Raw genomic sequence first — 16106 nt, 5'->3', positions numbered from 1 at the left:
GCCAAGATGTTCAAATGTTCATAAATGACCAGCATGGTCAAATAATAGTAAGGCAGAACAGTTGAAACTGGAGCAGCAGCATGGCCAGATGGACTGGGGACAGCAAGGAGTCATCATGTCAGGTAGTCCTGGGGCATGGTCCTAGGGCTCAGGTCCTCCGAGAGAAAGAAAGAAAGAAGGAGAGAATTAGAGAACGCACAATTAGATTCACACAGGACACCGAATAGGACAGGAGAAGCACTCCAGATATAACAAACTGACCCTAGCCCCCCGACACAAACTACTGCAGCATAAATACTGGAGGCTGAGACAGGAGGGGTCAGGAGACACTGTGGCCCCATCCGAGGACACCCCTGGACAGGGCCAAACAGGAAGGATATAACCCCACCCACTTTGCCAAAGCACAGCCCCCACACCACTAGAGGGATATCTTCAACCACCAACCTACCATCCTGAGACGAGGCTGAGTATAGCCCACAAAGATCTCCGCCACGGCACAAGTTTATTTAGTGCTTTATCCGGGTAGACGGAAAGTAGAGCATTGCAGTAGTCTAACCTCGAAGTGACAAAAGCATGGATTAATTTTTCTGCATCATTTTTGGACAGAAAGTTTTTGATTTTTGCAATATTACGTAGATGGAAAAAAGCTGTCCTCAAAATGGTCTTGATATGTTCTTCAAAAGAGAGATCAGGGTCCAGAGTAGCGCCGAGGTCCTTCACAGTTTTATTTGAGACGACTGTACAACCATTAAGATTAATTGTCAGATTCAACAGATCTCTTTGTTTCTTGGGACTCGGTTTTGTCCGAGTTTAATAGTAGAAAGTTTGCAGCCATCCACTTCCTTATGTCTGAAACACATGCTTCTAGCGAGGGCAATTTTGGGGCTTCACCATGTTTCATTGAAATGTACAGCTGTGTGTCATCCGCATAGCAGTGAAAGTTAACATTATGTTTTCGAATAACATCCCCAAGAGGTAAAATATATAGTGAAAACAATAGTGGTCCTAAAACGGAACCTTGAGGAACACCGAAATTTACAGTTGATTTGTCAGAGGACAAACAATTCACAGAGACAAACTGATATCTTTCCGACGATCTAAACCAGGCCAGAACATGTCCGTGTAGACCAATTTGGGTTTCCAATCTCTCCAAAAGAATGTGGTGATCGATGGTATCAAAAGCAGCACTAAGGTCTAGGAGCACGAGGATAGATGCAGAGCCTCTGTCCGATGCCATTAAAATGTCATTTACCACCTTCACAAGTGCCGTCTCAGTGCTATGATGGGGTCTAAAACCAGACTGAAGCATTTCGTATACATTGTTTGTCTTCAGGAAGGCAGTGAGTTGCTGCGCAACAGCCTTCTCTAAAAATTTTGAGAGGAATGGAAGATTCGATATAGGCCGAGTTTTTTTATATTTTCTGGGTCAAGGTTTGGCTTTTTTAAGAGAGGCTTTATTACTGCCACTTTTAGTGTCAAGTCACTCCAGTTCACACAGACCATGGCAGGTGCAGAAAGTAGCAAATCACTTTTTCCAACTAATCTGTCGATAGCGCCTGCTAAATTCAGGGCATCAATGTTGTTGAGGAAAGTAGCTAAACCTTTGTAGTTCTCGATGGCTAACGTTATATATTTAAAAAACGGCGCAGTATACAGGACTATCAACACATACTGAGCAACTCACATTATAAACAGAAGCATACTACATGGCAGACCAATCCAAACTCATCTCTTGGCATATCCAGCCCATCCATTATTATTATTATAAGCCAATCATGGCTAGTGAGAAGGTTCCTGACTTTTTCCAAGGCTAAACCAACTAGGCTCGTCATTTAGCAATTGTATTTGTATTTACGTATGGAATACAAGTTTGTTATTAAGGAACTTGAAAGTTCACTTGTTCCAGAAGGCATTTCTGCCCCCCAAAAAACATTTTGATAAAAAATGTTTACGTTCAAATGACTCTCCTGTGAAGTAGTGACGTGTGACATATGCCTAATTTCCTGAAACGAGTCACAAATGTCTTCTTCTTGTCTGTTGTTTGTTCACCAGTGGGAGTGTGCATGGTTCGTCATCTTGTGCAGCACCTTCTCCCTGCTCCTCTTCTGGGCTTACTTCTGGTTGGAGGCCCACAATGACTACAACCAATTCAACTGGTGAGTGGGGCAGTTTGTCCTTACCAGAGTGACTGTGAGCTGTTTGTACCATTGTTTCTGTCCTTCAGAGGCACTCTCTCTTTTGAGGGTTTTAAATTAGTAATTGAATGTGTGCATATTTCAATATCTCCTAGAAGGGCTTGTCTGTTTCATCCTCTTCTTGTCAAGGCACTGGTTCACCTTCCCCACCCGTTGTCTCATCCTCAGGTTACTATACAACCGTTCTGGGGAATGGAAGGACGGGACTGTCCCCATTCTGGCAACCACCGCAGTTGGCTTTAGTTACATTACATTTTTAATGGTGAGTGAGTTATCCATGTTTGGTTATATGCTTATACACACAGTAAAGCACATGTTGCTGCAGCAGCTTTCAGTATGATCTAACCTGATTGTGGCTCTGTTCGTTTCCAGATTTTAGCACTTTGTCATATTTCACTGGGACAGCAGCTGAACCTCTACTGGATCCACAAGGTAGGCTTCCAAATGGACTCTGACCTACGGAAATAAATACTGTATTACTATTAGCCCTGCATAGGAATGTGTAGGACAAATCAAACTGTTATTATGTTTTTTAACTCAGGTTGGTGTGTTGGCTGCCTTGATCACCACTGTCAGTGGCGTGGTCTCTATCGATGACGTCTGGGGGGACGAATGGGACATCATCCTCATATCTCTACAGGTCTCTATTTGTCTCCATTTCTCTATGGATCTTTTTTAGATGTTTGTGTGTAAACAAGGTTATAAAACTCCTGTCTTCCTGTGTTGTAATTCAGTCCACAGGGCCTTTCCTGCACATAGGAGCTCTGGCTGCCGTCACAGTGCTGGGCTGGCTAGTTGCTGAACAAGTGGTCCGTGCAGAGAGAACCAGTAAGTGTTGTTGGCTTAGGATTGGCTTTCACTGTAACTCTGACCAATAATACCAATATTGTACATATTACATTACATCATAATTAATATCATTGTAAACCATTATAACCATTAAGATGTTTGATAACGAACAATAACTGCAGCAGCATTCAGAAATTTGTGAGACCTAATGTCCTCACTCTGTGGTCTTCCTCCTTCCCAGAGTTCCACATGATATTGCTGCTGGTTTACCTGAGTGTCCTGCTGGCCCTCTACATGGCTCCCCTTGCCATCTCCTCACCCTGCATCATGGACAAGAACAGCCTCAAATCTCGACCTGACGTCATTGGTCGACGGGGAGCGCCAATGGTAAGGCAATGGCTCTACTCTCTAGCCTCTTCATGTAGATAATTAATTATTAAATGGGTATAAGCGATAATGGTGGCTGGAGTTCACAATCACATTCAATTTGAGAGCTGTTCTGCTTCAGGGTAATGAATGTACTGAATGTCTTGGAGCCCCAATAAAGAGCCCCATTAGCGAACACTATTTACTTGCTGGACAATGAAACAGTTCATTGGATAGGTGGAGTTCACAATCAGGTTCAAACAGGTCTGCTTTGTGACATGCACTGACTGTGCTGCCTTGACCTGGTAATGAGTGCAGGCTATACACAAATATTTCCTGACGTATAGATATAGGACAGACACTTCAATACCTTATTTTTTTGTGATTTATTTTTGGACTGTCTTTTTTGTGATTTAAGAATGTGTTATTCAATTTGTTTCTATGGGCTATAGTATTTTATTAAAGGACACATTCTATATATTATCAGAAATGTGTATATATATTTTTTAGACCTAAAGTAGTCCTAAAATTGTAGATCAAATAGCTAAAGGATCCATTGTATGACCTTCTTAAAACAATTCCATATGTTGCCCCCCTCCCCCAACGGAGTAGCAGTAGGTTCATTGATCGAGAGCATATTTGTTAGGATTGTAGATGTTTGGTTTGTTTTCTACTGTTGGTAGGGAACACAATAAAATGTCCTGTCCCGAAGCAGCTGGGTAAGTAAACATTGTTCCAGACCACTTGCTTTAAACAAATACACACTCACACTGTAGCCCAGACACACACTCTGCCTGTCTACCTGCCTTCAAATCACAAACACACACTCCACAAACACAAAAACACAAACACACACTTTCAACCCGTCAGGGCTTGCCTCTATTGACTCCTGCTGTGGGTAATATGGTAGCTGTCTGTGGAAGGAGACCAGTGCCTGAAAGCTGCTTCCCAAAGGACAAGACAGATTCATTATTCTGTCTTTCGATGGGCTTTATTCTACAAACTCAGACAAGGACCTCTTCCCTCAGGAGAAATCAAAGGATCAATATATTCAGAAGTGGATTAGTATGTCTAACATTGTACGGCTGTAGTAGGTTTGAGTTGTGGTGTAGATACCTGTCTTTTTCACAGAGAGCGAGGATTCATTTCATTGAAATGATGATGTCAGAGGTGTACTGCTGTAAATGCCTCTCTGTTATCCACTTGCTAGAAAGATCAATGGCTTTTTTACAGGTTTCACCAACCACACCATTTGTACAACGTTTAAAAAGCTTATGATAAAAGAGAACTCCCGCACATACAATTACCTCTTTTGCTGACCTTTTACCTATTTATTAAAATAGTGAAATAATAATGCCACCCACCACTAGATCAAATGACCACCATCAGATTCTAACAACCCATTATACCTCTCTAAGGCTGTCCCTCTGTCTGTGTCCTGTGCTGTAGCTGGCTCCAGAGAACACCCTGATGTCCTTCAACAAGGCTCTGCAGCAGGGGGTTAGCTCCTTGGAGGCCGACGTCACCGTCAGGTAACCAACCATACTCGACCAGCCAATAACCTTACCCCACCCCACCCTACCACCTCAATGTTTGGAGCAATGAGTTCTTTACAGTAGACTGGGAACTAATCAATAGCAACAATCTCAGGGTTTAAATGGTTATAGAGCAAATCTAAAGAGCCCCATTCTGTCGCTGCCTTTGATATAGTTAACATGTTTTAAGACCATTTTAATCTCACATCCATTCATTTTCAATGCATTATAGGCCTTTTATTACAGGCTCTTTTTTTCCCTTACATTGCCACAGAAACATATTCTTTATTTATGAAAGCAGTGACATAAGTGTGAATGACATATGTTGCTGGTTCAGTGATGTAAGTCTGCGGTCCCACCTCTCCCCTCCAGTCTGGACGGGGTGCCTTTCCTGATGCGAGACCGCACCTTGAAAAGGACCACTGACATCGCCAAGGTCTTTCCAGACAGGCAGCACAAGGACGCCTCTCTCTTCAACTGGACAGAGATTCGCTCTCTCAATGCGGGGCAGTGGTTTTTGGAGGTCTCTCTCTCTCTCTCTCTCTCTGACACTCTCTTTCTCCTTGCATTGCTTTTTTTCTTTGTCTCTCCCTTCTCTAGTCTACCTCTCCCTCTCCCTTCACAGAGACAATTTTAGAATGTATCTTTTTTTGCATCACCTCATAAAATAAATACCCTCTCTGTCTCTCCAGAACGACCCCTTCTGGACTGTTGGGTCTCTGACAGGGAGGGACCGGAACCGGATACGGAACCTGACAGTGTGTAGCCTGGTAGAGATGTTGCGTCTGGCTGCCAGGGCCAACCGGTCAGCCCTGTTGTATCTCCGCAGACCTCCCCCAGAACACCCACACTACAAGACCTGGATCATGGACACCCTGTGGGCCGTCCAGAGGTCTGGGATATCACAGAAGAGAGTGAGAAGGACTCTGTTTATGGGTCTCACTGAATCCTTATTAGTAATATTGGTAGAAAAGTGTGAATCAAAAAGCAGGTCCAGTCTCTTACCCTGAGTCTTGTGCCCTATTGCTCTTTAGGTGACATGGACCCCGGACACAGACAGGGGCCGTGTCAGGGGGCTGCAGCAGACCTCCTTGGAGAAGCTGTCAGTGGAGGAGCTCAGACACAGAGGCATCAGCAGCCTGACCCTGCGCTACTCACAGGCCAGCAACAAGGACATTCAGTAAGACATACCTACTGTTACTCTCAAACACTAACCCTAACCCTTCACATGCTGTGATCTTCCACAATCTTAACCGGACATGCCCCAAGAATCTTATCTGGTAGGTCCACAAATGTTATCTAAATCCTCACCCTGTATTACTCACAGGCCAGCATTTCCAATAACTATTTGTCTTTGTAGGGACTTCTTGGCAAACAACATGAGTGTGACGGTGTACCCGGTGAATGAGCCGTGGCTTTACTCAGTGCTGTGGTGCAGCGGGGTGTCTTCGGTCTCCTCTGACACCCCTCAGGTCCTCCGCAAGGTGCCTTACCCCATCTGGCTTATGGTAAGCAGCTCTGCCTTTTCTTTATTTTTACTGTTTTCTATGTTGATGAAGGGGGAAAAAATATTTGATCAATTTTAGAATATAGCTGTAATGTATTAACATTTTCTACATTGCAAAATAATAGTGAAGACATCAAAACTATGAAATAACATATATGGAATCATGTAGTAACCAAAAAAGTGCTAAACAAATCAAAATATATTTCATATTTGAGATTCTTCAAAGTAGCCACCCTTCGCCTTGATTCTTTTGGCTATAACCTGTTTTCGTATCTGTTATTTCATAGATTTGATGTCTTCGCTATTATTTTGCAATGTAGAAAATGTTGTTACATTACAGTTATATTCTAAAATTGGTTAAATCTTTTTTTCCCCTCATCAATCTACACACTACCCCATAATTACAAAGCAAAAACAGGTTTTTAGACATTTTTGCAAATGTATTCAAAATGTAAAAACCTTATTTACATAACTTTTCAGACCCTTTGCTTTGAGACTCGAAATTGTGCTCAGGTGCATCATGTTTCCATTGATCATCCTCAAGATGTTTCTGCAACTTGATTGGAGTCCACCTGTGGTAAATTCAATTGTTTGGACATGATTTGTAAAGGCACACACCTGTCTATATAAGGTCCCACGGTTGACAGTGCATGTCAGAGCAAAAATCAAGCCATGGGGTCGAAGGAATTGTCCGTAGAGCTCAGAGACAGGATTGTGTCAAGGCACAGATCTGGAGAAGTGTACCAAAAAAAATCCCCAAGAAATCCCCCCCGAAAAAAAACCCCTTGGCCTCCATCATTCTTAAATGGAAGAAGTTTGGAACCATCAATAAACTTCGTAGAGCTAACTGCCTGACCAAACTGAGCAATCGGGAGAGAAGAGCCTTGGTCAGGGAGGTGACCAAGAACCCGATGGTCACTCTGACAGAGCTCCAGAGTTCCTCTGTGGAGATGGGAGAACCTTCCAGAAGGACAACCATCTCTGCAGCACTCCACCAATCAGGCCTTTATGGTAAAGGGGCCACTCCTCAGTAAAAGGCACATGATATAACCGACTATCAGGCCAAGATAAACAAGGTTCTCTGGCCTGAATGCCAAGCATCACGTCTGGAGGAAACCTGGCACCATCCCTACGGTGAAGCATGGTGGTGGCAGAATCAAGCTGTGGGGATGCTTTTCAGCGGCAGGGACTAGGAGACTAGTCAGGATCGAGGAAAAGATGAAAGGAGCAAAGTACAAAGAGATCCTTGATGAAAACCTGCTCCAAGGCGCTCAGGAACTCAGCGCTCCAACAGGACAACGACCCAAAGCACACAGCCAAGACAATGCAGGAGTGGCTTTGGGACAAGTCTCTGAATGTCCTTGAGTGGCCCAGCCAGAGCATGGATTTGAACCCATTTAATTGTCTCTGGAGACACCTGAAAATAGCTGTGCCGCAAAGCTCTCCATCCAAACTGACAGAGCTTGAGCGGATCTGCACAGAAGAATTTGCGAAACGCCCCAAATACAGGTGTGCCAAGCATGTAGCATCAAATCAAGTTTGATTTGTCACATGTGCCAAATACAACAGGTGTAGACATTACAGTGAAATGCTTACTTACAAGCCCTTAACCAACAATGAAGTTTTAAGAAAATACCACAAGAAAAACTAAGAGATAAGAATAACAAATAATTAAAGAGCAGCAGTAAATAACAATAGCAGAGCTATATATAAGGGGTACCGTTACAGAGTCAATGTGCCAGGGCACATGTGTGGAGGTAATTGAGGTAATATGTACATGTACAGTGCCTTGCGAAAGTATTCGGCCCCCTTGAACTTTGCGACCTTTTGCCACATTTCAGGCTTCAAACATAAAGATATAAAACTGTATTTTTTTGTGATTAATCAACAACAAGTGGGACACAATCATGAAGTGGAACGACATTTATTGGATATTTCAAACTTTTTTAACAAATCAAAAACTGAAAAATTGGCCGTGCAAAATTATTCAGCCCCTTTACTTTCAGTGCAGCAAACTCTCTCCAGAAGTTCAGTGAGGATCTCTGAATGATCCAATGTTGACCTAAATGACGAATGATGATAAATACAATCCACCTGTGTGTAATCAAGTCTCCGTATAAATGCACCTGCACTGTGATAGTCTCAGAGGTCCGTTAAAAGCGCAGAGAGCATCATGAAGAACAAGGAACACACCAGGCAGGTCCGAGATACTGTTGTGAAGAAGTTTAAAGCCGGATTTGGATACAAAAAGATTTCCCAAGCATTAAACATCCCAAGGAGCACTGTGCAAGCGATAATATTGAAATGGAAGGAGTATCAGACCACTGCAAATCTACCAAGACCTGGCCGTCCCTCTAAACTTTCAGCTCATACAAGGAGAAGACTGATCAGAGATGCAGCCAAGTGGCCCATGATCACTCTGGATGAACTGCAGAGATCTACAGCTGAGGTGGGAGACTCTGTCCATAGGACAACAATCAGTCGTATATTGCACAAATCTGGCCTTCATGGAAGAGTGGCAAGAAGAAAGCCATTTCTTAAAGATATCCATAAAAAGTGTTGTTTAAAGTTTGCCACAAGCCACCTGGGAGACACACCAAACATGTGGAAGAAGGTGCTCTGGTCAGATGAAACCAAAATTGAACTTTTTGGCAAAACATTATGTTTGGCGTAAAAGCAACACAGCTCATCACCCTGAACACACCATCCCCACTGTCAAACATGGTGGTGGCAGCATCATGGTTTGGGCCTGCTTTTCTTCAGCAGGGACAGGGAAGATGGTTAAAATTGATGGGAAGATGGATGGAGCCAAATACAGGACCGTTCTGGAAGAAAACCTGATGGAGTCTGCAAAAGACCTGAGACTGGGACGGAGATTTTTGTCTTCCAACAAGACAATGATCCAAAACATAAAGCAAAATCTACAATGGAATGGTTCAAAAATAAACATATCCAGGTGTTAGAATGGCCAAGTCAAAGTCCAGACCTGAATCCAATCGAGAATCTGTGGAAAGAACTGAAAACTGCTGTTCACAAATGCTCTCCATCCAACCTCACTGACCTCGAGCGGTTTTGCAGAGAGGAATGGGAAAAAATTTCAGTCTCTCGATGTACAAAACTGATAGAGACATACCCCAAGCGACTTACAGCTGTAATCACAGCAAAAGGTGGCGCTACAAAGTATTAACTTAAGGGGGCTAAATAATTTTGCACGGCCAATTTTTCAGTTTTTGATTTGTTAAAAAAGTTTGAAATATCCAATAAATGTCGTTCCACTTCATGATTGTGTCCCACTTGTTGTTGATTCTTCACAAAAAAATACAGTTTTATATCTTTATGTTTGAAGCCTGAAATGTGGCAAAAGGTCGCAAAGTTCAAGGGGGCCGAATACTTTCGCAAGGCACTGTAGGTTATTAAAGTGACTTTGCATAGATAATAACAGAGAGTAGCAGCAGCGTGGAAGAGGGTGGGGGGGGCAATGCAAATAGTCCGGGTAGCCATTTGATTAGCTGTTCAGGAGTCTTATGGCTTGGGGGTAGAAGCTGTTAAGAAAGAAAAGCATTTTGGACCTAGACTTGGCGCTCCAGTACCACTTGCCATGCGGTAGCATATTGAACAGTCTATGACTAGGGTGGCTGGAGTCTTTGGCAATTTTTAGGGCCTTCCTCTGACACCGCCTGGTGAAGAGGTCCTGGATGGTAGGAAGCTTGGCCCCAGTGATGTACTGGGCCGTACGCCCTACCCTCTGTAGGCCGAGCAGTTGCCATACCAGGCGGTGATGCAACCAGTCTAAATGCATAACATTTTGAGGTTCTGAGGACCCATTTCAGGCTCCTGAGGGGAAAAGGCATTGTCGTGCCCTCTTCACAACTGTCTTGGTGTGTTTGGACCATGATAGTTTATTGGTGATGTGTACACCAAGGAACTTGAAGCTCTCAACCTGCACCACTACAGCCCTGTTGATGAGAATGGGTGTGTTTTCTGTCCTCCTTTTCCTGTAATCCACAATCATGTCCTTTGTCTTGATCACATTGAGGGAGAGGTTGTTATCAAGGCACCACACTGCAAGGTCTCTGACCTCCTCCCTATTATAGCCTGTCTCATTGTGTTCTGTGATCAGGCCTACCACTGTTGTATTGTTGGCAAACTTAATGATGTTGATGGAGTTGCTTGACCTTCCAGTCATTGTTGAACATGGAGTACAGCAGGGGACTGAGCACGCACCCCTGAGGGGCCCTCATGTTGAGGATCAGCATGGCAAATGTGTTGTTACCTTCCCATACCACCTGGGGGCGGCCCGTCAGGAGGTCCAGGAACTAGTTGCAGAAGGAGATGTTTAGTCCCAGTGTCCTTAGCTTAGTGATGAGCTTTGTGGGCACTATGGTGTTGAACGCTGAGCTGTAGTCAATGAATAGCATTCTCACATAGGTGTTCCTTTTGTCCAAGTGTGAATGGGCAGTCTAGCGTGCAATACAGATTGAATCATCTGTGGATCTGTTGGGACAGTATGCAAAATGGAGTGGGTCTAGGGTCTCTGGGATAATGGTGTTGATGTGTGCCATGACCAGCCTTTCATGGCACTTTATGGCGACAGACGTGAGTGCTATGGCTCAGTAGTAATTTAGGCAGGTTACCTTGGTGTTCTTGTGCACAGGGACTATGGTGGTTTGTTTGAAACATGTTGGTATTACAGAATTGGTCAGGGACTGGTTATAAATATGAGTGAGGACACTTGCCAGTAGGTCAGTGCATGCTCAGAGTACACATCCTGTTAATCCATTTGGCCCTGCGTCCTTGTGAAAGTTTACCTGTTTAAAGATCTTACTCACATCGGCTATTGAGAGCGTGATCAAACAGTCGTCCGGAACAGCTGATGCTCTCATGCATGCTTCAGTGTTGCTTGCCTCGAAGCAAGCATAGCAATTATTTAGCTTGTCTGGTAGACTCGCTTCACTGGGCAGCTTGTGACTGTACTTCCCTAATAGTTTGCAAGCCCTGCAACACCCAACGAGTGTTGGAGCCGGTGTTGTACTATTCAAACATAGTCCTGTATTCACGCTTTGCCTGTTTGATGGTTCATCTGAGGGCATAGGGGGATTTCTTATAAGCGTCCCAATTAGAGTCCCGCTCCTTGAAAGAGGCGGCTCTACCCTTAAGCTCAGTGCAGATGTTGCCTGTAATACATGGATTCTGGTTGGGGTATGTACATATGGTCACTGTGGGGATGACGTCATCGATGCACTTATTGGTGAATCCAGTAACTGATGTGGTGTACTCCTCAATGCCATCGGAAGAATAAGAATCCAATAACATATAGTACTTGCAAAACTTGTAGCTTAGCATTTAACCAGCAGCATACCACCCTGCATACCACTGCTGGCTTGTTTCTGAAGCTAAGCAGGGTTCGTCCTGGTCAGTCCCTGGATGGGAGACCAGGTGCTGCTGGAAGTGGTGTTGGAGGGCCAGTAGGAGGCACTCTTTCCTCTGGTCTAAAAAATATTCCAATACCCCAGGGCACTGCCCTGTGTAGGGTGCTGTCTTTTGGATGGGATGTTAAACAGGTGTCCTGACTCTCTGAGGTCATTAAAGATCTCATGGCACTTGTTGTGAGAGTAGGGGTGTTAACCCTGGTGTCCTGGATAAATTCCCAATATTCCCCTCATACCTTTACAGTCACCTAATAATCCCCAGTTTACAACTGGCTCATTCATCCCCCTCCTCTCCCCTGTAACTATTCCCCAGGTTGTTGCTGTAGATGAGAATGTGTTCTCAGTCAACTTACCTGGTAAAATAACAAATAAATAAAAATCTGTGTCATCTGACCACTTCCTTATTGAGCGAGTCACTGGTACTTCCTGCTTTAGGTTTTGCTTGTAAGCAGGAATCAGGAGTATATAGTTATGGTCAGATTTGTTAAATGGAGGGTGAGAGTGAGCTTTGTACGCATCTCTGTGTGTGGAGTAAAGGTGGCCTCGAGTTTTATTCCTCTGGTTGCACATGTAACATAGGTAGAAATGAGGTAAAACGGATTTAAGTTTCCCTGCATTAATTAAAGTCCCTGGCCACTAGGAGTGCCGCCTCTGGATGAGTATTTTCTTGTTTTCTTTTGGCCTTATTCAGCTCGTTGAGTGCATTCTTAGTGCCAGCATCAGCTTGTGCTGGTAAATAGACAGGGTGGCAGGGTAGCCTAGTGGTTAGAGCGTTGGACTAGTAACCGAAAGGTTGCGAGTTCAAACCCCTGAGCCGACAAGGTACAAATCTGTTGTTAAATAGTGTGGTCTACAGCTTATCATGAGATACTCTACCTCAGGTGAGCAAAACCTTGAGACTTCCTTAATATTAGATTTTGTGCACCAGCTGTTTTTTTTACAAATAGACACAAATAAGAATGTGTTCTTAACTGACTTGCCTGGTTAAATAAAGGTAAATAAAAAAATGAAAATTATAGATGAAAACTCTCCTGGTAAATAGTGTGGTCTACAGCTTATCATGAGATACTCTACCTCAGGTGAGCAAAACCTTGAGACTTCCTTAATATTAGATTTTGTGCACCAGCTGTTTTTTTACAAATAGACACAGACCACCCCTTGTCTTAACGGAGGCAGCTGTTCTATCTTGTCGATGGACCGAAAACCCAGCCAGCTGTATGTTATTCATAACGTCATTCAGCCACGACTCGGTGAAACATAAGATATTACCGTTTTTTATGTCCCATTGGTAGGATAGTCTTGATCGGAGCTCATCCATTTTGTTGATGATGATGGTTGCACATTGGCTAATAGGACTGATGGTAGTACTCACTTGCAATCGGATCCTTACAAAGAACCATGACCTACGTCCCCGATGTCTCTGTCTCTTATGCATGCCAATGACGGGGGTTTGGGCCTTGTCGGGTGTCTGAAATAAATCCTTTGTGTTCGACTTGTTAAAGAAAAAATCTTCGTCCAGTACGAGGCGAGTAATCGTTGTCCTGATATCCAGATGCTCTTTTCGTTGATAAGAGAAGGTGGAAGAAACATTATGTACAAAATAATTACAAATAACGTGCAAAAACACACACAATTGGTTAGGAGCCCGTAAAACGGCAGCCATCTCCTCCGGTGCCTTCGTTCAAGGGGAGGGTCATGTGAAAATGTTTTTTACGTTGGGGAAAAGTACATTTAGATCTGTCCCTTATTAATGAGCAGTTTGCCTAATTGGGTAATGGAAACACTTCAACCACTTCATTTTTATTCAATACTGTTGGTTTTTGGTATGACATCATTACATCCAGCTGTTTTTATCAACACATGATAGTTACATGGAAACACAGCCAAGCAGGCAATTGTTGTATCTATTTTCTATGCAAACTTTCTACATGTAAAAAATAAATCACTGGACAAGTTAATGGAAACATAGGTAGTGAGTGCAGCCTAATGAATCGCATTGGTTAAAGAGAAGCTTTCATTTGGCTCTCTAATTTGCATAGGCTACTGGTAGGCCTAGGCTTTTTGCCGATTGTCTGCAGATTATTTATTGAATAATTTGATGAAGATAGTGAATCACCACTGCAGGAACAATAGGTATTGGAGAGCCTCATTCTAGTCCAAATATGATCATTCAGGCCCTCACGGAATACAGGCATTAAAACAGAATTGAACAATTTTCAAATATGTATTGACCTTAGTAGTGAATCAACTAAATGTATTGAAAATGTATTAGTTTGCCCAGGTTTATCATAAGACATGAACAGAATGCATGAGTGATTTTGAATTTCCTGCAACGTTCTAAAGAAGCAACAAGAATACCACTCTGTGTCGACGTTAGCAATGATGCTAATGAAAACAGTCTTCTGGTAGATGAAAGACTTTCCCAAAAAGCTTGTCAATTTAATGTTAACTACAAAGTAGCCTATGCTTACCTGGAAGAATTATATCATGATTATATGCATCATGTTTAAAATTCATTTGATTTTTCCCAGACTTCAAAATATGGTTTAAGCATTGTTGTGGATTTAGAGCATCCATTTTTATGGTTTTTCTAATAAAAAATAAAAATAGAAACCTGGAAAAACAAAACCTTCAATTTATTTTTCAATATAATTGTGAGCTATTTAATGAATTTTTCTGTTTTAATAAAATACATAATTTTCAGACAAACATTGTGGCAATTAATATCTTGCAGTAAAACTGTAAATAAAACTAATCTCAAGAGATATTGGATATTGGACTAGTAACCGAAAGGTTGCAAGTTCAAATCCCCGAGCTGACAACGTACAAAATCTGTCGTTCTGCCCCTGAACAGGCAGTTAACCCACTGTTCCTAGGCCGTCATTGAAAATAAGAATTTGTTCTTATCTGACTTGCCTAGTAAAATAAAAAATAAAATAATATTACAACACATTTTTCTAATCTGGGAGGTAAACTCAAAAAAGTATGGAATTCAGGCATTAGAATTTACCAGTCGCCACCAAAATAGAGCTCCTTCTGCAAAAAGAAATGTATGAGAGGCACTGAGACGTACTGTATGTTTGTGTGGTTATGCTTCCATCTAGTGGTGGAGGATGTTGGTTCTCATTGGCTGTCTTGTTGTTCCAGAGCCCAGATAAATACTGCTTGGTCTGGATCACCTCCGATCTAGTCTCCATCGCCATAGTTATAGGAATATTCATCTTTCAAAAGTAGGTACCCATTGTTTTATTGAGATTCTATTATCAAACTTGATTTCCTTCTCATTTTGCTATGAGCAGTTGTATATTTGCAGCATACTTTACACTGCATTAATACTATGTCTGCTTCACTGTAAAAGTTTAACTGTTGTGTAGTTGTAGAGGTCTGAGTCTACTTTGATCTCTGTGATGAGGTTTGTGCTACATAGCCTTCTGCTTCTCAACTGACTCTTCTGCTCTTTCCCTTTCACTGCCCTGCCTTTCTGCTCTCTCGCGTTCTCTTTGTTGACTCTCTCATTCTTCTCCTCATCACTGTCTTTCCATTCCTCTCCTTCTCACTATCTCTCACTTGTCCCTTCCTCCTTCCTCTCTCTTTGCCTTGTTTGTCCTTTGTTCTGCCTGATCTGCATGCTACGTTTCTCTGCTGCACTCTGGCGTCTGTCAGCTATCATGTGATCAGGTAACTAAGGTGACTTCACTGGCTCATGTTGCTTCCTTGTTTTCTGTCTTATCTGTCTTCTATCCTTGAGCTTCTCGTGTGGCTCTAATGTTCATGAACTCGGTGAACACTATAGGTTTCATTTGTCTTAATGTATTCATCAATTATCAATGTTTTATCAATTCTAACAAGTAGAGGCTGCTGAAGGACAGCTCTTAATAATGGCTGGAATCTAGTCAACGGAACTGTATCAAACACGTCAAAAACATGGTTTCCATGTGGTTGATACCACTCCGTTGACTCCATTTCAGCCATTATTATGAGCTGCCCACCCCTCAGCAGCCTCCACTGATTCTAACGGTGTGTCTGACGGTGCTGTGCGTCTCTGTGCTGCACCAGGTGGAGGATGAGTGGCATGCAGAACTACAATCCAGAGCAGATCATGCTGAGTGCTGTGGCGCGCAGGCCCAGCCGGGATGTCAACATCATGAAGGAGAAGCTCATATTCTCAGGTACCAAAACACAGGAAAAGGGGAAAAAATGTGTGTTGCCAGCACCATGGTCGAACTAACCCACTTGACCTAATCAAGAATGGAAAAGAGTAAGGGTCAAACTTGAATTCTTCTTT

At 42.9% G+C, this 16106-nt stretch overlaps 1 protein-coding gene across 5 annotated transcripts in view; it reads left to right on the top strand.

Annotated features, from left to right (window-relative positions):
* LOC118391188 (glycerophosphodiester phosphodiesterase domain-containing protein 5-like) overlaps positions 1–16106 on the top strand; it is a 62098-nt gene that overhangs the window by 40237 nt on the left and 5755 nt on the right. For all 5 annotated transcript variants that reach the window (XM_052457919.1, XM_035782307.2, XM_035782305.2 and 2 more), the window contains 13 exons: positions 2053–2156; positions 2364–2457; positions 2568–2627; positions 2737–2835; positions 2930–3023; positions 3226–3371; positions 4800–4882; positions 5258–5408; positions 5578–5799; positions 5920–6065; positions 6246–6393; positions 14969–15051; positions 15878–15990. In XM_052457919.1, the coding sequence (XP_052313879.1) occupies positions 2053–2156; positions 2364–2457; positions 2568–2627; positions 2737–2835; positions 2930–3023; positions 3226–3371; positions 4800–4882; positions 5258–5408; positions 5578–5799; positions 5920–6065; positions 6246–6393; positions 14969–15051; positions 15878–15990 (1543 nt within the window). The remainder of the gene's footprint in view (positions 1–2052; positions 2157–2363; positions 2458–2567; positions 2628–2736; positions 2836–2929; positions 3024–3225; positions 3372–4799; positions 4883–5257; positions 5409–5577; positions 5800–5919; positions 6066–6245; positions 6394–14968; positions 15052–15877; positions 15991–16106) is intronic.

This window comes from Oncorhynchus keta, chromosome 12, assembly GCF_023373465.1.
Source record: "Oncorhynchus keta strain PuntledgeMale-10-30-2019 chromosome 12, Oket_V2, whole genome shotgun sequence".
Taxonomy (NCBI): Eukaryota; Metazoa; Chordata; class Actinopteri; order Salmoniformes; family Salmonidae; genus Oncorhynchus; species Oncorhynchus keta.
This window is presented reverse-complemented; position numbering and strand designations above follow the sequence as displayed.